Source organism: Corvus kubaryi, unplaced genomic scaffold (assembly GCF_017639235.1).
Source record: "Corvus kubaryi isolate FWS band 111438036 unplaced genomic scaffold, C.kubaryi_AGA036_p1.0 37394, whole genome shotgun sequence".
Taxonomy (NCBI): Eukaryota; Metazoa; Chordata; class Aves; order Passeriformes; family Corvidae; genus Corvus; species Corvus kubaryi.
This window is the reverse complement of record NW_024581133.1, coordinates 6,040,658-6,068,312: the sequence shown is the minus strand read 5'-3', so window position 1 is coordinate 6,068,312 and position 27,655 is coordinate 6,040,658. Positions and strand designations below refer to the sequence as shown.

The following is a 27,655-nucleotide window of genomic DNA, read 5'->3' as shown; positions in this document are numbered from 1 at the left end:
TAAGGTGTTTTATTTACAAAGGGCGTGTTGGGGTAAAGGGCTCAGCTGAGAATAAAATCATAGGCTTTTCAGGTTGCCACTGTGACTCAGTGTTCCTGCACTCTCTATCGATCCCTTTGGTATCACTCACCCCACATGTTCCTAGCTACTGAATCCAAGTGAAAACCTAGCAGCATTGTATTGTGTCTCCCTTATGAAAAAGAGCTGATTATTTTGGAGAATTTGACAAGAATAATTATCTTTTCTCTCCTCCCCTTTGAATAAAAATGAACAGCAGCAAAATAAACTAGTATTGTAAAATTCAGGAGCTGAAATTGCATCTTTTGGTTGCTTCTTCTATTTTGCATTTTAATGCAACATTGATGATAACATTTGTCAAAGAAACCTCACAGTCCTTCAGAATCAGAAGGTTTGGCAACAGCATAATTGATGCAATGTGGGAAAAATATTGTTTGAAATGTACTTATGGATGCAATTTTCTCTGAGGCTTCTCCCTAAAGCGCATGATTTGTCACTTCATCTATGCTGAAAGAAAACTTTCTTACTCAGCCTGAAGTCATCTCTTCATCAGAGTAAGTCTCCTGCAACAGATAGGTCCTGACACTAGGCTGAGAAGTTAGCTATAAGATTTTGTAGTTTTATTGAAGGCAGTGTTGAGGATTTGTGTGCCCTCTTAGACCTTGTCGGTGTTGACCAGCCCCTCCCAGAGCTCTGTTGTAGTGAGGCTTCAGCTCAGTCACTGCTGTGTCCCTGCTTTGCTACAAAACCTGCTCTGGCCCCTGACCCATGAACTGACCTGCTAGCTGGACCCAGACCTGCTTTTGCACCACAATCTTGTCTGATTATCTGGATCTGTGGTTAAAATCCCTCTGCTGTCCCTGGGCATGCCCTGATGGGGTGCTGTGAGAGATGACCATGCCTCAAGTGTTCCTTGATCTTCTGGCTTCCATATCAAGCTCAGCTCCCTTTTTTTAGGGAGCAGCTGGTCCTCACTGGTCCCTGAGAGAGAGAGGCTCAAATCTTCAAAAAAGAGAGATATGAAGAGGAATTTTTTGCTATATCACAACTGGCAAATGAATGAAGTATCTTCTCCTTCATGCCCAGTCTCTTTCCAAACCTACTCTCCTCCTCTTCCTATTCAGCAAAGTGCCTTTGATGGCATCTGAAATATCTTTATGTATGTCCTATTTATTATTTATTTTCATTAGTGAAATATCACTTCCTGTGGTAGAACTGAATGGTTGTTTTGGTAGGGTATCCATATTTTCTCAATTTCCAGGCTTTTTGCAGAGTATTTTCTTGTAGCATTGTTCAGGGCTGTGAAGAGGAACCTGCATCGCTGAGCAAGATAATGTGGATATCTGCAGAAATAGAGCAGTTTTAGCTGAATGTATAGTTTAAATGCCTTTGGACTCTGCTATATGAGCTACTATTAGCTGACTGATTCTTTATTTGCATCTTAACAAAAGGAAGCATTAATGGATGTTATTTTCCTAGGAGAGTGCTCCCATCCCTCAGCAGCACGTGACTGGCTGTGCCCTGCACAGCCACGTGCAGTTCTGCCTCCTGACTTCTGCTGGGCTTTGTGTCCTCTTGTGTGGATGCTTCTCTGAATGCTTATTTTTCCCATGGCTGCTTCAAATGCACATCTAGAAGTGAAAAGCATTTACTTTCCTCCTCTTTCTCTTCTTCCAGAAACCACTACCGCTGCAGTGCAGCTGCAGGAGGCGGCGTGAGGGGAAGGTTCTACTACACACTCACCTTCAGCATCAGGTTCCCTCACAAAGATGATGTCTGCTACCTGGCCTACCATTACCCCTATACCTACTCCACTATGATGGTAATACTGACGTGTCCACCTAGATAAGAGAATGGCCCTGGCAGGATGGAGCTGCTTGGGTATATGTAGATTTTGAGATGACACAGAGGATTGTTTTCACACGTCCTCGTCCCTGGGAGTGTTTAAAGTCAGGTTGGATGGGGCTTTGAGCAACATGTCTAGGGAAAGGTGTTCCTGCCCATGGCAGGGGGGTTGGAACAAGATGATCCTTAAGGTCCTTTCCCACTGAAACCATTCTGTGATCATGATCGTGTAATTGCCTTGTTTACAGCTGCAGCTCCTGCCAGAAGTCCAGAATGTTGCTGGAGAAAAGAAATTTCTCTGTGGGATAAGCTGAGTACAAGCCATTAGTGCTTATACCAGTCATAATACAGACCAAAGGTGCTCCATTCACTTGGGGCTGCAGGATCCCTCCTCCTGAAGGGCTGGGAAGCAGGGGGCTAAACCTAATGACAACTCAGATGTGCTGCCTGATCTTCCTCCTGACACAGGGTAGCAGCTCAGCTTTCAGAGCTGCACCCAGCCTCACCAGGCTGCTGGACCTCATGTGATGCTTTACCAGCTCTTTCCTCGGTGCCAGCTGGAGTGTCAGTAGGAATTTATGACACTCCCACCAGTGCTGTCAGTACAGAAACTAAAAGAATACAAGTCCAAAGCATAAATTTAATTATTGAGCTGTATCAGGTTTTTTTGCTGGGGATGGGTTTGTTTTCCATGGCCTTTTCTGGCCAGAGGTGGATGGTAAGGGAATTTTCTGGGAAATGCATCCAATGTGCTTCCTCTATAATTGATGTAGGGGAGACCAGGGTCTGAAGGGGAGGTAAGATGAAAGAAATGAAATGAATAGTTCTGGGAATAGCTTTTCTTTGTTGCTAAAGATGAGAAAGATGTTACTGCAAATAAAATCACACAGTTCCAGTAGATCAGTTTTCCTTCCTTCTCGCCTCAGTTTCCATTGTCAACAGATTTTGTTTTGGGCAGTACATGCCGGTGTGGGTTGGGGGAGTTTGGGGTTGCTCCATTTTTTGTAATGGTATCAGTTTGCCATGGCCAGGTATTGGAGGCTGTGCTTTCCAGGGGACAGTGCCCTCCCCCAGGACTCACTGTGCACGCCAGCAGAGTGAGGCTTAGATTGATTCCCACTCAAGAAAATCTCCTGTCAACTGTTGTGCACCTATTATAGGCATTCAAAGAAATTCCTTCCAGTATCTGGGGGAAGGCCAGTCCAGCCTTCAGTCCAAAACATGTCTGTCAGCCCACTTCTCATCAGTACTTTACCAGTTACTCCTAGAATTCCATGGGGAAGACCGTATGCTCCAGTGGTGGGGTTTGACCTTTAGCCTGAAGGCACACATACCTACAGTCTGCAGGGTAAAAAACAAATGCAGTACTGAAGAATTAGTTGGACTTATTCACCACCATACTTTTCCACGTAAATGCAGTACCTCATCATTATTTAACTGTTATTGATTTCTATCTTCTGCTGGCACAAAGCAAGAGAGACTTGGAGAGTTTGTGTGCTCTGGGAATCACTGAATATCTCACCTGCTCCTGAATGAATAGAATAGAGATGAAAAAGATGTTATTCCTAGGCTTGCAGGGCCAGGTCTTTAAATATTTCACTGTCTCTTCAAATAAAATGCTCATTGAAGTTAAAAGGAATTTTGCCCCAGGAAAAGTTTAAATGAACTCAGACCCAATAAGGACCATAAAGTTTGGTAAATGAGAATTGTGGATGGAAAAGATTGATAGATTGTCACGCCCAGCTCTAGCCAAAGCAAAATCATTACTTCTAATAATTCTGAAAGACTTCTTTGCTTGGGCTAATTTAAAATGTCAAGTGATGCACTATGTGCTTTTCTATTTTACTTTTATTTCCACACTAAATAAACTAAACCAGGTTTGTGCATCAGTAGATTGCATTTTAAAGCATTTGTCCACTGGTGAAGTGTGTTGGTTTTACATATTAATAATAAATTAAAAGTGATTATGAACCCAAGGGCTCAATTAAATACATAGCGCTTTGGGGAAGAAGATAAACTTGTATATGGAGTTAGTAATTTGAAAATGTTTTTAAATATCATATATATTTAATGGTTATAGGTATATTTGCAGGAAATATTGCAGAATCCTATTTGAACTGGATGCACTCTGCAGTTCATTACTTCTTGTCCATTAGTAATTACATTTCTTTAATGAACAGTAATTTATCTATTTTTACATCACAGTATTAATTGTTTTGCTATCTAGCTGAAATCTCTGTGGTAGCTATACCCAATTAAGTTTCACTGGGTACCAGGAACATAAGTAAATGATGATATTGAGTTCTCCGTATCTATGTGAGACTGTTAAATGCATCTAATAATTAAATTTACTTTATAGACCTGTATTTTAATTGTTTTATAACATGGCTGACTGTAAATTTCAGTTCTATGTTTACATGGCTCTGTCTGGATGCTGGGAAGGCAGTCTGAAACATCGTGAGCTCCAAGGTTTGAGGAACAGGAATGTGGTGTCCCATAAATGTGGATTAAAATGTAACCCTGACTTATAAAAACAAACCATCACTATGTGAGGGTCATTGAGTCAATTGATGTGGTTTAGTTATTGTTAGGACAAGTGTGCTCACTGCACCTCTTCCTACCAACTGGGAGAAAACTGGTGTTCCACAACACTCAGCAACACCCTGCAGTGGCATTACTCACACTCATCCTGCCACTTGCAATTGCAATGTAAACAGAGAGCTACACTTCATCTGGTGTGTGGGTGACAAGTGGCTCTGTGTCTAATGAGGCAATCGTAATTTCTTCCAAAAAGTCTTTCTTCTAAGCTGCCAGTTCCTTTTCTCAAATTTCTCAAGAAGCTGTTGGACTGAAGAATTGTTTAAAACTGTCATAAACTTTGGGGGTGGGGAGAAAATTTCCCTTTTAAATAACTTCTTGGAAAGAATCTTCAGATTTCCCACTACTGATTGTACAAAATGTTGTTTCGATATAAACTTTTTGGCTGCCTCTCATAATGATATGGAGTTGTCACTGAGTTTCAATGGCATGTGCTTGACAGCTAAGCAATCAATTCTGTAAATGTTAAAAAACTGGTGAGTTTTCTCACGTTTCTACAAAACCCCTATTAAAATATAAAGAGGAAATGCTTCTCTTTTGGATTTCATGTATGCATAAATATTTCATTATGCTAACAAAAACACCTAGGAACTGTTCAGGCATAATCATAGAATAGTTTGGGCTGGAAGGGACATTTACAGGTCTTCTGGTCCAACCCCTCTGTAACAAAAAGGGACACCCTCAAGTAGACCATGATATAAGAGTAAATATTCTGTGCAGCTTCAGTGAGCTGGGATGCATTGTGAATGTCTTGTGCATATTTGTGGGATGTAAAAGGTGGTGATATTAACTGGCAGAAGAGAGGAGCTGGGAAGTTAGGAAGATATGAAATTAGTATCAATAATAATGTACAGCTACTGGAATAAAATCAGGTTTTATAGAGTGTGAACTCCTTTATAAATCTGCTTCCTTGCTTCTTTTTCAGTCCCATCTTGATGTCCTGGAACAAACTAGGAACCGTAAGAAGGTTTACTGGAGGCAGCAGACACTCTGCCAGACTCTAGGAGGAAATCCGTGCCCGTTGCTCACAATCACTGCCATGCCTGAGTCTAAAAACAGAGATGACCTGGAGCAATTCTGTAAGTAGCCCAATGAAGCAGTAAAAATGATGCTGGTGAGTTGTGCTCATGTCAGCAGTGACAATAACAACCTCTTTTGTGAACATGCTGATTTTCTTGTCTTTCTCATTTTGGAAAAAGAAATATAAATATGAGGAATAGCCAATTATGATGCTCTTTACAAATTACAGGTTTGCATGGAGGAGGGAGGAGAACCGATACCATTTTGTACTTCTAATTTCTCTTCAATGATCTGAAACATTTGAAAAGTTCAAAATCAACTATCTCCTACAGCAAAAAACTGTGACAAACTAATTCAACAAGTTTTTTTTTTATTTTTGGTATTTTATGTTCCCTATTGAAATGATTTATGTATTTTGAGGTCTTAAATTTGAAAAAAACCTGCCAAAACTAAGATAACTCATCTCCAGCTGGACCAGCAATTGAAGCATTCTGGTGAAATTCCATCTCCTCCAGTGTGCCCAGTAGGTCCATCTGGACACAATATAGCTCCTTGCGTTCTGTCTGAGACCATACTGACGATGTACTGTTTAACAGCAAATATTATAATTGCTATTTTATATCTAGAGCTGGTTGTTTTTCATTGTGAGAGCCAAAGATTTAGACCTTCAGTGGCCTTGATGAACAAGATAAAGATATGCATGTTTCTGTAACTCAACAGCAAGTGATGAGATTCTGATTAGCATCACATTGGGTTAGCTTTGATTTTAGAGCCTAAATCATTAATGACTTATATATAGGCTGATTTTTTTTCCTGAAATCAGGAACAAGGTATACAGTGGGTTTTTTTTTTTTTGTTTGTTTGTTTTTTGTTTTTTTAATCTCTTCACACATAACACAGGTTGAGACCTTTGAGGGATTGTGAATATTTAAATTGTCTTAAGATCTTTTTGGATGTTAAATGAATAGTTTTCATTACCTCAAATACTAAGCTAGAAGAATCCAACGGGATTCTGTGACATGAACCACAGTTCTCATTGCAGACTTCCCCTTCTAAACTAAAAGGGAGCTCAAATATGAGAGTTGGTGAAAATCGCTATCTTTTTTGGTCCAGGTTTAGAGCAGAGTGACTGAAGCTATGCTGACATTAGTGTCATCATCCACTGCTTGTACTTTTTTACTGTAACAACTTAATTACGAATTCAGCTTTTACCCTGGATTAGCAAATTTATATAATGAACATGCTTTTCTTGGTTGAAATATTAAAGCAAAATAGCCAAGTACAGGCTACATGGGAACTTATAACGTACACACACAGCTTTAATTGTGGCTGCCCGTGCCTGGCTTGAAGAGAGAATTCCTGTCCTTAAGCACTTTTGTTCTGTGATAATGATGATACAGAAAAACAGTGGGTGGGAGTTGTGAAGGGGGAGATTGGTTATCCAAAGCAGCCTCTGACACATGGCAGGTGATCACCTGGTCAGATGTTATTTGCTGGCACCTCATGGCAGAAGGTCTCAAGGGGGCAACTGAAAGTAAGTTGGAATATTTTATTTGATGATTGGAGCCATCTGGAAGAGGCATAGAGTGAACAAGTGATTCTGCCCACGTGAGAAGCCCTTTCCAATGATGGTACGAAGCTGAGCTAACATTTGGGTTTATCTAAGCAAGGGCTTGGAGTGAGTCAGTCACATGGTGAGTCAATACCCTAAACACTGGACTTTAGCTCTTTTGGCCTTGAAAGGACTTCCTGAAAGGAGTGTTTTGCCATAGGAGAGCAAAAACAAAAATACAATTTCAAGGAAGTATAGTGATATAAATATGACAGTGTTGGGAGGCATGGCCATTTTCTGGAGCACTGTATTCTCAGAGTATATTAGACTGCTTTTTGCAGTGTTAGAAGAGAGCCTGGCAGGTTTTCAAAGGTCATTAACCTGTCTGCAAAGACAAGGCTTAGCTGGCTTATTCAGCACAGGTTTGCTGAAAGCTTCATAAGGCATCTATGAACAACTTGGACAGATACTTGTTCCGAGTGCTTTAGACTGTTTAATATACTGCATCTGGGTTCAAATCCCAATTATGTGGCTTAAGTCCTCTTTATTTTCAATGGAAATAAATATCTCCTGCCTTGTGGTAATATGCGAAGCCAGTGGGAGCTTGTAGTTCTCCCTGAAATGCCATGAAATCCCGTGCTACTAAACCCTCCCTCTGAAGCCTTGCACTACAATAGGATTGCAGCCTTCCTACATCTATCCATGAACCCATGGAACTCCATCAGAACAGAACATGTAGAAACCCCAACTGTCCAACTGAAAAAGAATTTTTTTTGGGAGGAAGACATTGTCAAGGCAACACAGTCTCACTCAAGTTTTCAAGACTGTAAAAGTAAACACCAGTACTCTTAAGTGATGAAAATATTTATTGTTTTATCAAGTGGAAGAACAGCAAGGCAGCACACCATGTTTTATGCTGTGGGGATGCCTCTAGGCAAATCTGAATAATCATGTATGTGCTTATTTTGTTTGAGTAGCTTGGATAATTATGGCTTTTGGGGACGCACTTGGTCTAATTTGTGCTGCCTTGTGTGGCTTTGATCAGCAGTTACTTCTCAGTTTCCTCATTTTGTATGACATACCCATCTTTCTGTGAAGTGTTTTGGCTGATGGAAGGACCTGTTTGTCAATGTTTTCCATGCTAAAAACATAACTTAGAGCTAAATATGAAGAGACCAAAAGGTGGAGGATTTCCCTGCAGTAACTCCCATGGCTTTGTAAAGTCTCCATGCATGGGTATTCCAGCTTGAGAAGGAACGTGGAGTTCCAGCACTGGGGAATTTGGCACATGGATAATGAATAAAAATGGACAGCATCTGTTTTTTCCATCTGATTCTGTCCAATTTAATAGTTAATGAACTATAGTCATTTTGATTTCCTATCAAATTTGCTTTTGTTACCTTGAGAGTTTCTTTCCAACAATGCCAGTGGCACAAATCACACCAGGACTTTGTAGCTCCCGCACATGATCATACTGAAATACTCTAAATCCTTCTCAAGTATAGACACATGGGGATAAGGAAACATCATGGATGAAGAGGCATTGGGTGGCTGAGGAGTGCTGAGAAGGCAGCAGGATCAGCCTGGTAGGAGTGCAGTGGGAAGGAGTTATTTTGTATTGGAGATGCTGATGGAGTGGGAGCGGCCCAGGGAGAGTGAGGGCATGGCATCCTCTGTGTCAGCTGTGCTTTATTTCTCTTCCTCAACTCTTTCAGATTACTCTTGTCAGGCTTTTGATTAATGTGGTCCTAGGATGGTTAAATTTGTCTGAGTTAAATTTATTAATGTGCACCTTGTTAAAAGGAAGCACAAGCCATGCTGAAGGGAAGAAAAATGGGCTGCTTCTTTCCTTCATTATGCCTTGTTTGTGTGAGGCTTTGATATGCACTTTAGGCTCCTTTCTCCTTCCTTTCTTTATATCTGCCCTTTATGTGACAGTGGTGTACTGAATAATTTTTAATAAATGCTCAGTTCTGAAATTGATACAAAGAAAGAAAGAAATTACCTGGGAACTCTTTGGCTTCCTGTGCTTTGACTCTCAGTCATTCAACCCCTCAGTTACAGCACGACCTCCACTCAAACTTGATCCATGTCTGTGGGTACCTGGGGCTGGTCAGTGGTCCCTGCTGTGCTTTGCAGCTCCATAGACTTGAACAAATAGAAACAATCTTGGTTTTTGTGGTTGCTGCTTAATTTTAAACTTGCCCTTCCTGCTACCGTGAAGACTGAGCATCCAGCTAGTAGGGATGTCTTTACTGCCCATTCTAACTGCAATATCCTCCATGGTCTTGTGATAAAGGTAAAGCCATTCTGACTATGCATGGGTGACTTTATTTCTGGCTATGATAGGTCTGCCTGATGAGAGTTAAAGGGGCTTTTTGAAGGGAGGGCAATTCCCAACGTCTTTCAGAGCATTCTCAAATGAATGCAGAAACAAGGAGAAAGATAAAGCTTCCAAATCTTGGTGCCAACTCCCTGCTTGATGAATTAATAGGTGTTTGCAGAGCTCTGATTTTCTTCAGTTTGCCACATGCACAGACCCCGGTGAAGGCAGTGTTAGCAGCGTGTATGTGTACTCAGTAATAGTTTGCAAACTCTTAGTTCACAGTATTATTTATGCATGTGTGCAGTGTGTAACTCTACTAAACTCCCTGGCAGACAGCTGAGTAGACCCTGCAAGCAGTAGGATACTGTTGTAAGTGACAGAGCAAATGGACAGATTAACTCTTCAAAGAAGTGTAAGGAAAATATCTAAACACTGACGCACAGGCAATGATAAAATTGTCTTCTCGTTAAGTAAAGGATGCTGATATGTTGTTAATGTTAACAGAGTGGTGGAATTAAAACCACCAAAAGCAAAATGACTGGTCAGAAAAGAACAGTGTACACTCTATGCTGCCATGTGAGTGTCTTTCAGGGGGTGTTTCCTGCTTGAGCCCTGAGATGGGGTGGATTTGCTCTCACCTTTAGATAGAAAGAGAAGGGGCAGGACACCTCTGGGATGTGATGTAGTGTAGGTGCCATCCTGGTTAGTGCTAACACAGAGTAATGACTAAAACAGTCAAAAGGAATTGCAAAACTCTCTTCATGGCTGATTGTACTGTTGTCATCCTCATTAATAATAGTGATTATTCAGTGTGTTATGTGTACTCCATAGTCAACACATCTGATGAGTAACCTTTCAGCAGTGGGTAGCATTACAGATCTGAATTTTGGGGTTTAAAGTTGACCCAAAATGTCCCAGATAATTGGCAGCAGAGGTGAGGGAAATTAAACAAAAATGACACTAGGGAACGGATTTATATCTGTAATATCTGTCACTTTGAGTTGCTCTTCTGCCATCACGTGTCCTCTTTATGCATGGCTGAGGAAACCATTATGAATATTGTCAAAAAAAAGATAATGACACCTGCTTATCTTACATGTAGGCTTCTGGGGATTTGAAGCACATTTTTTGTCTAAGCATGTCTAAAGATGGATAGAGTAATGTTTTTGGGATAGTTATGGTAGGATGCTCTTGCCTTTTGAATCTGCAGATGCTCCTGGAGCTGGAATGAGGGATAAAGTGAGACTAATGAGGTGTCTTTACCTGGTCTCATCTTAAGCCTATGGAATAAAAAAGACACAGTTGCTGGGAAAAAATATTCTAGCATTTCTCAATTTGCTCATATAAGCTATTTAGATGGTTGTTTTGCAGCTTAGATCTCTTCTTAGGAAGAAACAAGCCCTTTACCTTTAAATATAAATTCCAGCAAAGAGCAATTCCTGAGCAAAGAACAGCAGAGGATGCGAATTGCAGGGGCCACTTATGAAGGATACTGGGAAATAATGATCATGTGGAAAATGTACACAGTTTAATTAAGCACATTGATTAAATCAATATGACTCAAACAGCTTAGTGCTCCAATCAGCTTAATCTCATTAAATGTAATTCAGGCCTCGATAATTGATTAATAATGCATTATAGTTTATGAATTATTGACTCCGAGTTATTATAACTGTGCCTGCTCCCTGCGTGGCAACCAATGTTGCATGTTAATTATGAAAGGCTCAAGCTCTCTTCTCTTGAATAACTTTTCAAACCTGGAGGTGACATATCTCCTAGTGAAAGAGGGATCAAATTAGTTCAACACCTTATTGGAGTCAGTCTGCCCCAAAGGAAGCAGCACTCCTTAAAGGAAGCTCTCATCTAATAATGTCAAAATAAGGAGGTAGAATGATCTGCTTTGATTGGTAATGATCGTTTCAGCAGGCAGAACGGCTGCCTGTAGCAATTCATCTGGAGTGCTAACCTGGCATTGTGCTGGCTGGAAGCAGCTCACACCAGCAAGCACATCTTCTCTTCCACTGTTATTGCATGTGATGCTCCCTCCAGCACACATGCAAACGGTCCAGCCACTGCTGATGGACCCTCAGGTCACATATGTCTGCCAAATGGGGACCAATCCACCTCCCCAGAACTGTCTGGGTGCTGACTGGTTTCTGTGGAATGGTCTGATAGGCTTTTATAGTGACATTTCCACAGTGTATTGTCATACAACAAGAAAGAGCTATTGCTGCTACTGATGATGATCTCAGGAGAGAAACCAAGAACTGAGGAAAGCCCCTGCTCCTTGGGTGGTCCCCCATTAGATGGAATTTCCACTGAATGGGAGCAGAAGATGTTATCTCAGATTGTTGTTGTAGCTTTCTGGGCACCAAACATGGACCAAATTGCAATCTTATGCAGAAAGTCTCCACCAGCATTACATTTCCTTCAAGTATTCCACTTACAGACCTGTTCTGCTTTTTCCTATCATCAGTTCTCTATCTCTTCTCCTTATTTGTGATTATGGTTAAACGTGAACAGATTTTACTGTGTATAGAAATTGATTGAGATGATTGTAGAACACTGGAGAAAAACATTTTCTTCTTTATCCTTGCATCTGTAATAATGAGGTTTGTGTCTATGTCTTCTTTTGACTTGAAAATTTTCTCCTAATTTGCGGGGCTGCCAGGCAGAGGTGCTGATTCTCCTCTCACTTTGTACCAAACACTTTGTTTTTGGTGACAGGAAGAGTCAGCTGTTGTGAAAACTGTTACCCTGTTTTAATGCAGCAGTGAAGAAAGGCGGAATAAAATTGTCATGTGTTCTACAGTGTTAAATAATTACAGAAATGAGAACGTTTTTTTCCACTTGAATAGACAGTTTCTCAAGCATCTGAAGCCAAAGCAATGCTCTCCAGATATGCAACACTGATGGTGTGTGCTGAAAATTTTTCAAGATTCTTTCAATTTCAAACATCTCTTCTTTTTCTTTCTGATATCTCCGTCACAACAGCATTGGCAGCTCCTTGCAAAAAGAGCAGACAAATTTCTGCAGAACTGTGCTCCTGTTTGAGTATCCAGCCTGCTGCCATAAAGACAGAAGCTGTTTTAACAGAATATGAAATCTGTGGGACAGACACATGGTTGTCTGCAGGCTGAGTCCAGTATTTTTCATGATGTATCCAATGCTCCTTAAATCCCAGTGTTTGGTGGAACTGACTCTGCCAGCACAGCTTTGACACTGTGGTCAGCCTTCTGTGAGCTTGGCAAAATGCATATTAATATATTGAATCTCAGTAGTCATGGCAGCGAGGAATGGACAGAAAACACTGAACAAGGATGCAAAAACTGGGCTTTGAAGCAGAGACAATCACAGTTTTTTTAGCAAAGAGAGAAAGTAAATATCAGGGTAATCCCTCTTTCTGTCCCACCCTCTGCCTAATGCAGCACGATGGCAGAACAAGCACCTTAAACGAGATTATTTGTAGTGTTCATTCAGCTGCCATGTTCTGTGTTTTTTTTTTAAATAATATTCCTTCTGAAATTTGGAAATTTTTTCTAAGCCCTCCTCTGCTTAAGGGATAGAGCAGAAAATGCTGCAGCACTTTTTTCAGCACTTGTTCAGCTGCCTTTCCTTCTTTGAATTATAACAGTCTTATTTCTAGCCCAAGAGACTTATAACCTTTGCATGTCCTTTCTAGAGAAGAAACTATGTGATTAAAGGCAGAATTTTCTAGAACATAAGTTATCAATATCTTCTTGGTTGGTATGGACTTGGGTTAGAACACCAGGAGTTGGACTTGATGATCCTTGTGGGTCCCTTCCAACCCAAGATACTCTATGATTGTCTCAGTAGTGATTAGCACTGGCTATGCTCCAGACTTCCAGAACATAGCAGCTTTTTCTGATGCACTAATGAATTAAACATCTCGAAAATCTAAATTAGCATATCTTAGTTATAATTATTTTATTTCTTGATTGGTTTGTCAAGTGCCTCAGAAGGGTCTTCCCACAGGCATGTGGTACTATACTTGTATTTTTTGCTACAAGGCATTGAAAATTATCAATGAAACTGAAAATGGTTTGGTTGTTTGTATTTCTTATATTGCTTTGGAAATCTATAGCCAGCTGCTGGGAATGTGCCTGTTTTGCAACACCCCAGGACCAGTTCTCATTGCAGGGGCCCTTCAAGCTTCTGTTGGGAGTGATAGGTTGCCCAAATTCTTGCCTTACTAGGAGGGGAAAAAAAAAAAAAAATCATCTTCTCTCCCTTAGGTGGAAACAATTTGTGAGAAGCCTGCAGGTGTTGTGTTTCCAATGGCCAATGAAGGTATTGAAATACAGCCCAGCAGAGCTCCCAGGCAGCTCTTACTCCCTCAAATGGTGAACAAGCATTGAACTGCTACTAAGTTTCTATTACCAACTTCAAATTACGGCATGGCAAAAAAAACCCAAATCAGAGTGTTTCTGTGAATTGCACATTTCCCATGCCTGGCCATAAATTCTAGTCTCACACAGTCCTGTGGGGCATGTGCTAAAAGGTCACTGTGGTACTGTGTAAGTCAGCCAGAGAAGCATTTGAATTGACGTAAATCTTTCCTCAGTGTGGCAGAGATGGGCTGTGAGAGGGAGGACATAATTTTAGGGTCAGATTGACTCTGGAGACTGACCATTGATAGGAGCAATGTGCTTACTGAGGGGTGAAAAGTCAATGCTTGTTCCTCAAGGAAAAAGCCAAGGTCAGGAAGGGGTTCCTTCAGCTGGTGCCACTATTGCCCAGCTGGTCACGTGCCATATTGCACAGGTGGTTGGTTGTTTTTCACAAATCAGAAGGTCTGGAGCACCTGCTGTGGTGTATAAAGTGGTTGTCCTGGAAGTAGTTGGGTTTGCCCCTGAACACCTGTGTCGAACCAGTTGCTTCTGGTCAGTAGTGCTGAAGGTGTGGATGGTGGGGTGGTGTGTGGAGCATTCTTACTCCTTGAATTAAAAGGTCAGTTAGAAGTTCCTCAGGTTAAAGCCTTCTGTAAGGTAAGAAATTGTCATTTTGTAAGAGTAGAAATGTGACCGGTTGTTCTACTTTCTGTTTGGTTGTACCTCCTCATTGATAATTGCTAGTCAAGCTGTGATCAGAGAGTTGGGAGCAGGACAGCTGGCAGGTTGGCCTTGTGGAAGACTAATCTGTAGCTGGAAATCCCAATGGGTATAGTACATGTACCAGCTGCTGTCAGACCCACACAACCACTCCTGCCATCACAGAGAGCAGGTTTTGTTTCTGGTTCAATATTTTTTTCTTTTCTGTTCCAGAAAAGCTGTGCTGATACACAGATTGAGGTAGATACATATTGCTTTCTGATGCCTGGTGATCTTGTGGGAACAAACTATTTTGGATGGCAAGAATGGGCAGAGTTGGCAAAAAGTGGGGTCTGTCACTCTTCTAGCAAACCATTGTTTTTAGTTTGGGAACTCAGCCTAAGGACAGTTTGTCAAGTCCTGCACAGTTTGTGTTAAAGAACTGCTAGGCTGTGACAGAACCCAGAGTGTGTCCTGCTAACAGGGAACTCTGCTACTCTGAGGTAGATTCTTCATGATCCTGTGACTCTTGAATTTCTCACTCTAACAATAGGCTTCATCTTGCACAGGCAAACCCTTCCCCAACACCCAGAACTAACAGACTGCTGGGAAACTGTGTGGGTGGTGTTATAACTTTCATGTTGCTTTCACCTTTATCCTTCTAAACTGGGAAGTTTCTTGGTGCTTCTAAATCTTGGCTGACTGGTTTGGAGATACTGTCTACTGTGTCTGACTTGAAAATAGAAAAGTCATTCAACTGATACCTCAAGGCTTTGAAAACTTTCTGGAAAACAACAATCTAATTTCTGGATTTAATGTTCCAAGCTATGCATTCTTGTCTGATAAAGGCTGACCTGGCTAGTCATGTATTGCAAATGCCTGGAGTTGTTTGGATTGTATGGAGCAGCTTTAGTGCATGTTTGCCAGAGCTGCAAGCAGATAGTTTGTTCAGCTACTCTGCCCACATCCATACGAGGGGCTCTACACTCTTGTGAAATGTAGCAAACACTATTTCTATGTGCTGATCTTAATCAAATGCTATTTCTATGTGCTGATGCTAATATTAATCTATCCAAGGGCATCACTGAGTGAGGAGGCATATTTGCGATACCTGGTATGCATTTGTTTTTCTCCTGTTTTTTTATCTGTAATTCTGAACACCTGCTATTTCTAATTCCCACCTGCAAGTTGATTTTGCTGGGAGGGTCTGTGTGGATTTCTGCCTGACCTGTTTAACTGAGTTTAATTTTTGTAATTGGAGAATGAGATCCATTGCTGTGTGACTGATGCAGCCAATATTATACCAGTAAAATAAGTCAGCAATATGTTAAAAGTAGTAGTTTGCAGACACCACAGGCTGATACTACTTGTTGCCTATAACTGACAGATTCTAGAAACAGGTATTTGTGATTAATGGGCTGCAATTATACAGAAATACTAAAATGAAATGGGACTAAAAATACCCCATAATGATTTTTAAAAGGCCGCTCTGTTAATGAGAGGATTTGTCCATCTCTACATCAAAGAGAAACTTGTTAGCTCTCTGAACTTGCCCACCTGTTTCTAATGCAGAAATAGAAATAAAAACCAAGTGGAGACAGCTGCTCTGCTCAGACTGCAAATGTGCTGATAAGATCAACGAGTTGACGAGTGACATGGTAGATACTGCAAAGTGCACCAGTGCTCCCAGACAGCTAAACTCGGACTTCTCTATCATTTCAGGGCATTTATTATGTGGCTGTAACACTTGGAAAATTATATCTATCAAATCACCAGTGCATTTAGAATTTAATTTGCTCTATCAATTGCAGTTGTTGTGCTACTTAGCTGTGGGGGGGAAAAAAGTAATTTTCCTTGTCACTTGGCAATTCTTTTTTATAAGCTTTTAGTCTTTTTTTTTTTTTTTCCATTGCATTTGTTTAACATACTGTTCTGAAGATATTTCTGGCTTAGCCTGGGTGCTGCTTCTGTCTTTGAAATAATGAGGTTAAATTAAATAGGTTGAAATTTTTATTAAAACATGATGTGGGCAGAGGTGATGAGTAAATGAAGAAGTCAGAATGGGTTTGGAGGTATGTCTTGGCCCACAGATAAGGAAGGACTTGTGGAAAACTTAGGGGCTGCTTCCTTTTTTAAATTTTATTTTTCAAGAAAGCCAGAGAGACCTACTAGAAAATTCTATTTTATTTCCTTATTCTTCCCTTACCATTTTCATATCATCTTTTGCTTTTTCCCCTCGTCTGAAAACATGACATGATAGTGATGGATAAAGGAATATCGTAGCACTCTGCAAATGTGTGTGTGCTTGATAATTTTGGGAAGAATGGGTGGGTTCCAAAATGAAAATGACAGCTGATCTTGATCTAGCACAAATAACATGACTGAGAGAGGGCTCTACTGATTGTCTAAGTGCACAATTCAATTCATTTTCATAGCTAATGAAAAGAGGAGGAAGAGATTTGAAGTAATGGATTATGTGGAAATTCACGTCGAGGGTGAATATGGATGGCACAGAATTCTTTGACTGGGGCTTGGGAAACAGCTGTTGAGCTTCCAGCTCTGATTGATTTGTATTTTATCCTTGGGCAACTTACTTGATTTTTCTGTAAATCCTTACCTTCATATCTTGGAACACACTTGAAACATGTAATCTTCAGTCTATGAAGTGCTTCAAGAGAAGATGAGTGAGATGGAATTTATTATCACTGGCATCAGAGTGACTTTGACAGGTCTCCCAGAGGATGTTTAGGTCCCGTGGCAAGCACCTAACAGAAGGCTGTAACTAGTGATTGAAGTAGAGATGAAGAAAATGGGTGGGAGGGCAGAAAGCCCTTAAGTTCCTTGCTGATCGGGCTGTGCCTGCTGGAAATAAAAAGGCAGAGAGCCTTTTATTATAAAAATGATGCTGTAGCGGATAATGCAGCAGAAACTATCTCTGATTTAATTTTTTTCCGTTCTGCCTGCTGTGCTGGAGGAATTTCTGAAAAAATGATTATCCCTTTTTTTTTTTTTTTTTTTTTTTTTTTTTAGTGCTTCCTGCCCCTGTAGCCATGTGTAAAAGGTGCAGGCAGAGCTGAGGTAACTCCTTTCCTGCCCTGAGCAGCAGTGGACAGGGTAGGCTCTAACAAGATTAGTGTCTCCAGTGTCTGCTTTGTCACTTCAGTGTTGCAGGTCACCCTCACACGACTTAGGAATTGTTGTTGCTGTGGAGTAGGAAAGTCCATTTAGCAGAGCAGGCACTGAAGGCCTTTTTTGAGTGCAGTCCTGTAAATCCTGGCCTCTGGCAGCCCAAGCTGTTTAGCTGTGTTTTACGAATCAGGTCATATCGTGTCTGCCACGGCTTCCAGATGCCAAGCTCCTTCTGTGACAGTTCTGTCAAGCATTTTGAAAGGGCACAAAAGCAACAGCTAGAGGGTCACCATGAGGCACAACTCAACCCATGGGAATTGTGCTTCAAAAAGAGCTACTGCCCAGAGGCTGAATGAGTAAGCAAGAGACAGATGAAGGGCTCTGGGCGTGTCAGTGGCTGTGCTGTCCCCACTCTCCCTATTCTCCCCATTTGTAGCCCTTACTAACTATGAGTGAGCAACAAACATGGAGTGAGGTGCTTGTAGTCTCTGTGCTGGCAAAGGTGATGGCCCTGTCATCCAGGGAGAACGCCTGTCAATAGACTTGAAACAGCACTTCTGCTTATCACTGACGGCTTGCTCCTTAATTTCATACACTAGATCATACCCTTTTAATCAGAACACTCCTAGGATCCACCTTCTAGCTTTTCAGAAGTCTCTCCCTCCAGCAGGGACATCACTTGCCACGCAGACACCATGACCTTGTTTGCCAGCCTATCAAAATGTAATGTGAAATTAAGCTCAGCCCAGATAAAACTGCTGTTTGCACAAAGGGTAGTGCTCCCCATGAGGCCATATAACCTGCCTCAAATGTAATTTAATAGGCAGAAATCAAATAAAATATATCAAATTAAAGCATGCAGGTAATGCCTGCAAACCCTAAAATGAATTTGGATTATAAACAGGCAGTGAGACTGAATAGTTGGTTTTTTCATCCATGAAGGAAGCACCTTAAGTAATACAGAAGAAAAAATAATTCAAGGAGATCCTTTGATTTTGAGAGTTGATGGCAATGTTAGGTGGCAGGTGAAGGTTATTTTTTGATGTAAGGCATTTTTCATTAGCTGCATATTCTTGCGGTTAGAAAACATCAGTTAGAAGTCTCTTCATATTTTGAAAACAAGGTATTAGCATAAGAAGCTTTGTTAGATACAGCAGGAAGATAAATCATTTTTGCAATACTAGCCATTAGCCTGTCATGACCATGATTTACAGGGATTTTCTTCTATATAAATAAGTGTTTCTTTTAAAAGCACTCAGAGTTTACAGAGCAGGAGATGAAGTGACAGTGAATGCTCTGGAATAGAATGGTTTTGATACGAGTTCTTCTTACGGCACGTAAGAGAGGAGCTCATGCTGTGGATGGTACAGGCTGTATAGAGTGGATGAGCTATAGTGGAAGGATTCTGGGGCAGAGTCAGTTGGAAAAGTTCAAAGTTCTGCTGGGGAAGTGTTGGGGTGAAAGTGCAGGAAGGCACTGGGATTGAGGAAACGGCACAGCACCAGCTTCATGAAGTCAGTCTGTGTACTACACATCAGAAATTCAAACTAATTAGGAGCCATCATTTGTGCTGTTAAATTATTTGCCTAAAAGAACCTTCTGGAAAATGTTTTTTAAAATAAGTTTAATATCACTTCGGAAACTATGGAGAACAAAAAGCTCTCCTGTGGGAAAGCTGCCACTTTTGCAGTGATACATGGAGTGCCAAGGAAGGACATCACATGTTCTACTTCTGTTTCTTCTGGGGCTGCCCAGACTGTTCTGCAGCCTGACTCCTTTATACATGAGAACCTTTTTCTACACTTTGTAGCAACTTGTGGGGATAAAAAGAACATTTTCCCTCACCATAGCCTTCCTACCACCCTATTTTCTTGAACAGACTACTCTTCCTAACTTGATGCTCTGCTCCCTGCAGTGATTGATGTAGGAAGACATCATCCATTAGACATCGTTTTGCCAGCATCTGAAGGGAAGAACTTACTGACCCAAGACAGGGACTGCTTAGTATGTTTTTCCACAGACTGTTTGAAATTTCTGCATGTTACCTGCTTTATGCAGTGGCAAATTCTTTTCCACCCAGTTTTGTCAAATACTCTGGGACTCAGATAGCGCTATTTGAGCCTGATCCTTTCTTCATCCTTAGGGTATCTCAATAGTAGAACTGCTTGAAAAAATTATGGTATGAACTTAGTTGGGAACTTTGAGGCTCGTCTCTGCTATTTCTCTTGGAAAATTTATATTCTGCTTATGGTCTGTCACACAACATCTCTTGTAGTCTAGGAGATGAAGCAGGAGATGGTGCTGCTTTTGTCATGATACAAGATCATTGGGCCAGCATCAGTTTTGCTCTCTTGATGATCTGATTGAAAGACCTTTTATGGTGAGCCCTTATTTGTGTTCTTTTGCTCAGGTGTTTGGGGAGTTCATCTAAGACCTTGCTATGAAGACAAGACTCATTATTCAAAGTTTGGAGACAGTTTTACCTTGTTGATCTCTTGTTTGTGGAAAGCAAGAATTTCCTTTGGGATCAGCTCCGGACAGTGCAGTTCCAAGATTTAGGATAGACTTGGACAGCAGTGATGTAAAAATCAATTTAGTGATGCCACAAATGAAGTCAACCTGCAGAAGGTCCTTTACTGTGAAGCTGTTGGCATAGTGAGGTGTTAGAAGATGTCTTTTGTAGACTTTCTGTTTATTTCCTTTTTCCTCTGAGTTTTTTATACGTAAGAAAACACACAGTTTAAAATTCTCATAGTTTGCTTACTTCAGGAGAAATACAGAATAATATTTTTAAGAAACATTCCCTGCTTGACTGATTCTGGAGCAATGGAGTGATAAATATCAAATCAAGTGAAGACCAAAAATTTAATTTTTACCATCAGAGGCAATCTGTGATGCATTTTATCTTAACAAAAATTGATATTTTATCACTTTGACAATGAGAGGCTCTGATTGTACTTTCTTTTAATATATTTTACTACTTTCAAGTCATTCCCTGAGGAAGACTTCAAGTCAGGGAGAGATGGATCTGTGCCACTTAAAAGCATAACACATATTTAAGAATAAACATTATTTTATGCTGTAGGTGGTAATAGTGGTCTTTAAGTATGTTCTGCATAAAAAGTAAAGAGGTTTTTTTTATAGAGTTTGTCTTCTCTAGAGCAAAACACAAGAGAACTTGTTTTCCTGTTAAACTTGGCTGTTATTCCCAGTGGTGAAAGAGACTCTGGCAGGTGCTCCATTTCCCATGCCCATTTTAGGGCTCACAGGCCCCATTGCAGGTTCTAAGTTCATCTTTGAGTGGACAAAATGTTGAGATCTTCACCCAACGTTTTACCATTCCTTTCATGCCTGGATTTCCCAGAAGGAGAATTTCCAGCAAAATAAGGGCTTCTCAACTGGATCCATGGAAGTTAGCAAAGAAAACAAATTCCTGTTGGGTTATTTCTGTCCCCAGGCACTGCAAGATTGTTGTGTACAAAATGACTTCTTGTGCTCTGGGCAATGTGGTTTTAATGTTAACTTCCACCTCTCCACAGGGGAGAGTTTTTAGTGTAACTCACTGATGTTCAGTCTAAATGTTCCTTTGTGGAGTTTCATCCCATTAACCCCGGATTCACCCGAGTTTGGCACTCTGAGCGATTCCTCTTGCGCTGCGCCTGCTCTGGAAGCGATGGCAGTGAGGGGCACGGGGTGCTGTTCTGGGGGTAAAGGCTGTGTCCCTTACAGGCAGGAGATGGGGTCTGAGGCATTAGTCACTGTGAGAAAACCATTTATTCCTGGAGTGTGTTCTGGGGGCATCCCCTCTGCCAGCAGCTCCTGCTCCACACTGTCCATCTGCTGCCCTTAAATTCTGCACAGAAGCTATTAGTGCCATCCACAGAGCAGGGGACATGGCCAGAGGGCAGCTCATGCCTCAGAGTTCGCAGCTCGGTGATGCTCTGCCCTGTAGGTGCAAAGGCAGCTTGATCCCTTTAGGGATCAGATACTCAGAAGCCTCTCTGGCAGGGGATCTAACCAGAAAGTGCAGTTGTTTTCCCTACGGTGTTGAAATGTGCCTTGCAAATGAGGAAGACGAGCTGTGAGTGAGAAGTGTGTATGCAGAATGAAATGTAAAAGCAAGGGGTTGAAAATATTGTTGGTTTGGAGCTGAAGCCTTATTAAAGTCCTGCCTGTCCTATTTGGGCAAATTCTTTCTAAAGTATCAAATGTCACCAAAATCCCATTAAACTGTCACATAAATTATCAGGGTTTCCTTTTTCCATCACTGTGGATTACCCAGGGAGATATTTTTATGACAATGGAAGCTTTTTCAGTCTGCTCCTCCTGCCTGATTTCATTTCAGATGAAATCCTTCTCTCAGAAAAGAGCCCATGGATTTTATAGCTCTATGGATCTCTGCACTCTGCCTGTTACCGCAGATGTCCTTCAGGTCTCTGTGTACTTATCTCTTGCCTGCACCTTCTTTTAGGCATGGGACAGTTTAGGGCAATGTTCTGGTTCTTCTCTCAGGTCAGCATTGTTGTCTTTGTGCAAAAACCCTAGAAAATGAAAGTCACACATATGCCTAACTTGAAAACTCTGCTTTTTCCTGCTTGCCAGATCTCAGAAGTTTGCATCTCTGCAAGACAGTCTACATTTTTCCAATGCTGACTGGAAACACATGGATTGATGGCCTGGCCATGGCAATACAAAATACTTGAGTATCTGAAATTGCCTGCTGTCACAGAACAAATTAAAGCCATAATATGTGTGTTACAGAAGCAGGGGATGATAGATCCTTGCCTGCCTTCTGACAGATAATCTGGAGCTTCCAACATCAGCTACCTAGATCATGTGTTGGAGCTGATCTTAGTGGTTTCTGCTCACACCTTTCAAGGGATAGATACAAGCTGAGAAATGGTAATCTTAAGGGTAATAGAGGGGCTTTGGAAGATCATTACTGATGAGAGAAATCCCAGAAATCTTATTATTCCAATCTTGAAGTGGCAAGATTGCCACTAAATGAGCAGGTAAGACAGAATTTTCCATAAATAATTCTGATCTGTATGTGGGAATAAGCTCTAATGGTGTCAAACTAGGATGATGAAATATTTCTGATTAGCCACTAATTAGTGGCTAATGATTAACATGGCTTAAAATGGCTAACATTAAGTAGTAAGCAGACACCTTGCATCAAAGAGAACACAGGAGCTGCCTTGTGGACTGGAATAGTAATTCCAGGAGCCCTCAGAATAGAGAGCTAATTCCAGAGGAATAAGGGGAATCATGGACCAAGTTTCTAAAGGAGCTAGCACAACTTATGTGGCTATAGGTCTGTGCTGACACTGTTCTGGGTGCTGTAGTGGAGTTTCTTGGCACAGGACTTTATGAACAAGAACCCAGCAGGAGGGAGGGCAGTCAGGTCACCACAGGTTGGCTTTGTTGACAGTAACTTGTGTTTCTTTTTATGCAGCCTAGTCCCAGCGGACAGTGAGGACAGCTGATTGCAATCTCTTTTTATAGCAGCCTTTTGCAATTTAAAGGTTATTTCTCCTTCCTCTTTGTTCATCTTTTCTTTCTGGGTCTGAAGCCCACTTTCTCCAGTTTTTCTGCCTAAGACTTCTAAACACTTTATGATTTCCAATGACCTCTTCAGTTTTCATCAATTTTTTAACCTATGGTGGGCAGCAGTGGGCACAGCACTGCAGCTATTTGGTTTTGCTCACTGGGTTGAGCAGAGGGAAGTAACAGTGTTCCATGCCTTGGCTGTGAAGCTGCCTAGAGTGAGTCCCAGGAGAGATGCCATTTTTGCAACTGCTTTGCATCACTATCTCATCTGCTGTAATCCCCTGATCCTAATCCTTCTTGGCAGTACTTCTTCCCAACCAGCTGTCCCCCATCTTGGTTTTATGCCCTTGGAATGTGGCTGAGGGGAGCAGAGATGGATGGCAGCAGTGGGCACAGGTGGTGGAGGCACACCCAGGCAGAGGAACTCCTCTGCTAGTGACAGCTCTGGGAGGAGGTAAATGCAGGTAACTTGCTTGGCAGCAGAGTAATAAGGTACCTCCATGGTTTCAGTTTTGAAGTCTGATGATATTCAAACAGCTCAGAGGGTGTGCAGAGTGACACTGGATATGCCAGTGAATGCTGAGTGGGTGTATGAAGGCCTGGATGATGCAGTGGTTGGAAATTTCAGCTGGACTAATGCAGGTGCACACACTTGGGATGTTAGTTATAAACTGAAACAATTTGCAAAAGGTTATAGTAGGCTTTCCATGGGTGTAAGTTCTGAAAATAAGGTTCAGTTGTTCCACAATCTTCCCCAAGAGGTATGCTTTGATTTGAAGTGGAATTAGTTCCTGTGAGTTTTCTTTGCCTTCAGTCATACTGAAGGTCCTGCTAAATAATTGTACTGGTTCCTGCTGCTTTAAGAGCTTGGGATTTTGGAACTTTCCCCAAAGCAGGCTTGACAACTTGCTTACCAATTTCCTGGAGCTCAAACCCAGCATTAGTAGGCTGTCAAGCTGAACTGAGGCTGAGCAGTCTGTACCCATATTCAGCTCCCTGATCATCTCTGATTCAGAGGTGAATGAATTCATAAAACATGTACACAAAAGAAGGTTGCCAAGCAACTTAGAGGCTGAAACTCCCCCACCAAGCTAGGAAGGTAGCGAACAGGCTGCTGAGATGATTTGTAATGTTCACTTCTTTGCCATAGGTAATGCTAATAATACATATAATATAGAAATATTTAAGAAAGGAAAACTCATTGATAACTCTGGAAAACAACAGCTGATCCTGCTAGACTGTATTTTGCCTCTGTATTAAGATGGGTGTTCTTTTGGAGCATTTAGCCAAAAGCAGGCACAGCAAGGAGAGAGCAATCTGGGGTGGGGGGGAGATGGGCGGGAAAGAATTATTCTGTCTTAAGGCAACCCAAAGTCTGACAACTAGTAGAAAAGTTTTAGGAGGAGAGAAAAGTATCTGACAGATTCTGCCTCAGATCATGCTCATTGTTTTCTGTGATCTCAGTATTTGATGCTTTTTATAAGTATACTATTATATATTCATTGTACACCACACCATATTCTCTCTGGCTTTGCATACCTGTGCAGCCTTGGGCGTGATGCAGCTGTGACATGCATGGCAGAGCTATGTGATGGTCCTCCTCTTTACCCATCATTTACTCACAGAATAGCCTGTAGTGGGCACAGCTAAGTTGGAAGGGAAAGTTTTGCTTGCTTGGGTTTTCTCTACTATAGCCCAGGGTAAACTTGACCCTTTGATCTGTGTCATGTTCATGGTAGTCATGCTGTACTTAGATATAACGGAGAAAAAGAAGCCTGTGCTTTAATGGCCCTGGGCTTGTGTAAAGGAAAGAGAGGAATGCAGAGGCACAGCCAGAAACTTTCAGCCCAAGACCCAGATCTAGGCTGAATTTTTCACATGCTGTGTATATAATTCCTTTTGACTCCTTAAAAAATCCTAGCCCTGTGTTATTTCAATGCCCTGTCCCTTTACAAATAGCATGGTTCAAACCTCAGCTTGAAATAATTTAGAACAGCAGCCCAGATCAGGGCATCTGGAACTGCTTTTCATTTCCTTTCTGTGCTCCCCTTGATGAGGGACACTGCTGTGTTAATGGGGTTTTGTTCTTTTCTTTCAGGCTTCTCATTCTGCAATTGATGTCATGATTAGTGACATCAAAGTCACTTCCTAGTGAACCTTGGTGATGACATGACTAGAGGAGGATCCTTAGAGGCAGGAGACTAAGCAGTAAGTTAGCACAACTGGAAGAACAAAGCTCTCATCTTCATGCATATATCCACAATCAAAAATGAGTGAAGAGAAGGAGAGATGGGAATTAGGTGATGCATTAGTAAAATTATTATTCAAAGGTTCCTTTGCTCGAAGTTTTGCAAGAGGAATCAGTGGTTCTTTAATCTCCCACCTTGGGTATTGTTGATGCCATGTTATATTCTGGGCATGTTGAAATGTAGCACAGTGGAAGGAGGCATGATTTGTTGGATAAGGCTTTATGTACCATGAAAAGATTCCTCCGCTTTCCCTTTTTATTATTTACATTCCCAGAGAAGGTTATGTGTCGTGTGGGCTTTGCAGAGATAAATGGCTAACCTGAGCTTTCTGGCAGCTTCCTCAGAACTTGGAAGGGAGCTACTTAAGTGTTGGCCTGAGGATTCTGAAGACTTAAGCACAGTTCTGATCCTAGGAGGAGGTACATGAGGAACCTGAGGTTGAGAGTACTTAACACAGGTTTGGCAGGGCATGGGAAGTTGTACCACAGGGCTCTGAAAGAGCAGAGAAGGGCAGCTGGGCACCAGTATAAACCAGTAAGCTGTACTGGGTAGTCCTGAAGTGGTCTGGTCATGACTGCAGTTATGGGGGTGTTGGAAGTCAGGAATGAAGTGAACCAGCTGAGCTGTGTGCAGAGATCTTGACTGGTGCTGCCAGTTGAGTGTGGAACATGGCTGGCCAGTGCTCTGTCTACTCCTTTCATGAGCTCTGCTAATAGCAGTTAGCACAATAATTCCAAAGTAACTGGATATGCTGTAAAACATAGGTTTGGGGGATTCCTGCTGTTTTCCAGGTGTTTCAAGGGTAGCAAGTTTTATGGGCATGTCATCAGCTCTTCGCTCTATTTGCTGCTTCATTAGTTTTCATGCTGGGAGCACTCTGGGGGAGCAGCATTTGGATGTGGGATTTGGTTGTGATGGCTCCTGTGAAGGGAACAGGCAGTTAACAAGCTCTGTGGTTTCCTTGCTTGTACAAACCTTCCTTATGACTCTCCTGTGGGTGGGATGTCAGAGCTGCGGATGTGCGTGGCAGGAGGGGATCTTTCAAAGGAGACTTTCACTGGAACAGAGAGATTTCCTTGGCTGGACCTGCAGGCTGTGGGGCCCTCCATTTTCACCCACAGGGAAACAGTGTAAGTCACCTCGGGTCTCTTTCCCTGCCCTCATGTTTCCTGGGGTTCAAGATCTGGAGACTCCAGGAGCTTTTCCAACACTGAGTCTAAGTAAGACAAGCTTGACTTTGATGAGCCTTGAGAGAAACAGCAGAACTCAGGTCTCTGCCAACTCCATGCTATTGGAATTAGCAGAATTATGGCAAATCGTCCTGGGTTTCTGACATGAAAAAGCCATTGTTTGGAGGTTGGTTTTTTTTTTTTTTTTTTTGTTTGTTTTTATTTTCTTTTATTTTTCTTATTTTGACTGAGGAATGAACCCCTCAATTAAGATGCTGAACTCTCTCCCAATATACAGAAGAGGTAAGAGTTGTTAAAGCTGTATTCATCAATTGCAAAAGAGAGCATGTTTTATTTTGCTCTGTGCTATTTACAGCTGTTGTCCATTAGAAGTCCTCAGGAGCCTCATTCCCAGCTATAACTGCACAGCCCCATAAGTTTAGCTCAGCAATGAGCCTGCAGAGCAGCACTAACTCATGGTGATGGGAGAAAGGAGAAAATGCTTGGAAATGGCAAAATGCAGCTGATGTCTTTGTGAACTCTAGCTTTTGTTTGTTGCTATTATAAAGCATTACTAAGGTAGATAGTAATGCACAATTAGCTGGAAAAGAATAGAACTAGTGTACTCTAATTTTGGGGGAAAAAAATCAGAATGTCTGGTTCTTCAGGAGCTAAAGGAGTCTTTTGCAGTCCGTAAGTGCCTAAGGCACTTATGTACATGTTGATGAAAATGTACTAACCCCCCTCCCCCCCCCCAGTATGGTGAGGTGTAAGAATGATAAAAGCCTGATATGTGGGAAACAGAGTCCCAGTTGCTTTACTGGACCAGAACATGATTGCTCTGGATGAGCTCTTTGAGCTGGGAGTGCAATTCACTCTTCTAGTGCCCACCAACTGCTCAGGAGGGAGGTGTGGAGGGGGAATTATTTCCTAGTCTGAGTGTGTCCCTGTATGATGTAACTAAATTGTGCTGTAAGGTGTATACTGAACAGAACTGTGCAGAATATATAGTTAAGGAGAAAAATTAGTGCTTATTCCTTGTTTGAATGTGAAATGAGAAACTGCACTTGTATTCCCAGCTCTGACACAGCCTTTTCTTGGTGTTGGAGTTTTAGTTTAGTCTATTTTTTTTTTCCTGTTAAAGGAAT

The 27,655-nt window shown here is 41.5% G+C and overlaps 1 protein-coding gene across 1 annotated transcript in view; it reads left to right on the top strand.

Moving 5' to 3' along the window:
* The window catches only part of AGBL1 (AGBL carboxypeptidase 1), a 276,286-nt gene that overhangs the window by 77,534 nt on the left and 171,097 nt on the right, over positions 1–27,655 (top strand). Inside the window, exons 16-17 of the mRNA XM_042039542.1 lie at positions 1,696–1,840; positions 5,387–5,540. Of these exons, the coding sequence (XP_041895476.1) occupies positions 1,696–1,840; positions 5,387–5,540 (299 nt within the window). The remainder of the gene's footprint in view (positions 1–1,695; positions 1,841–5,386; positions 5,541–27,655) is intronic.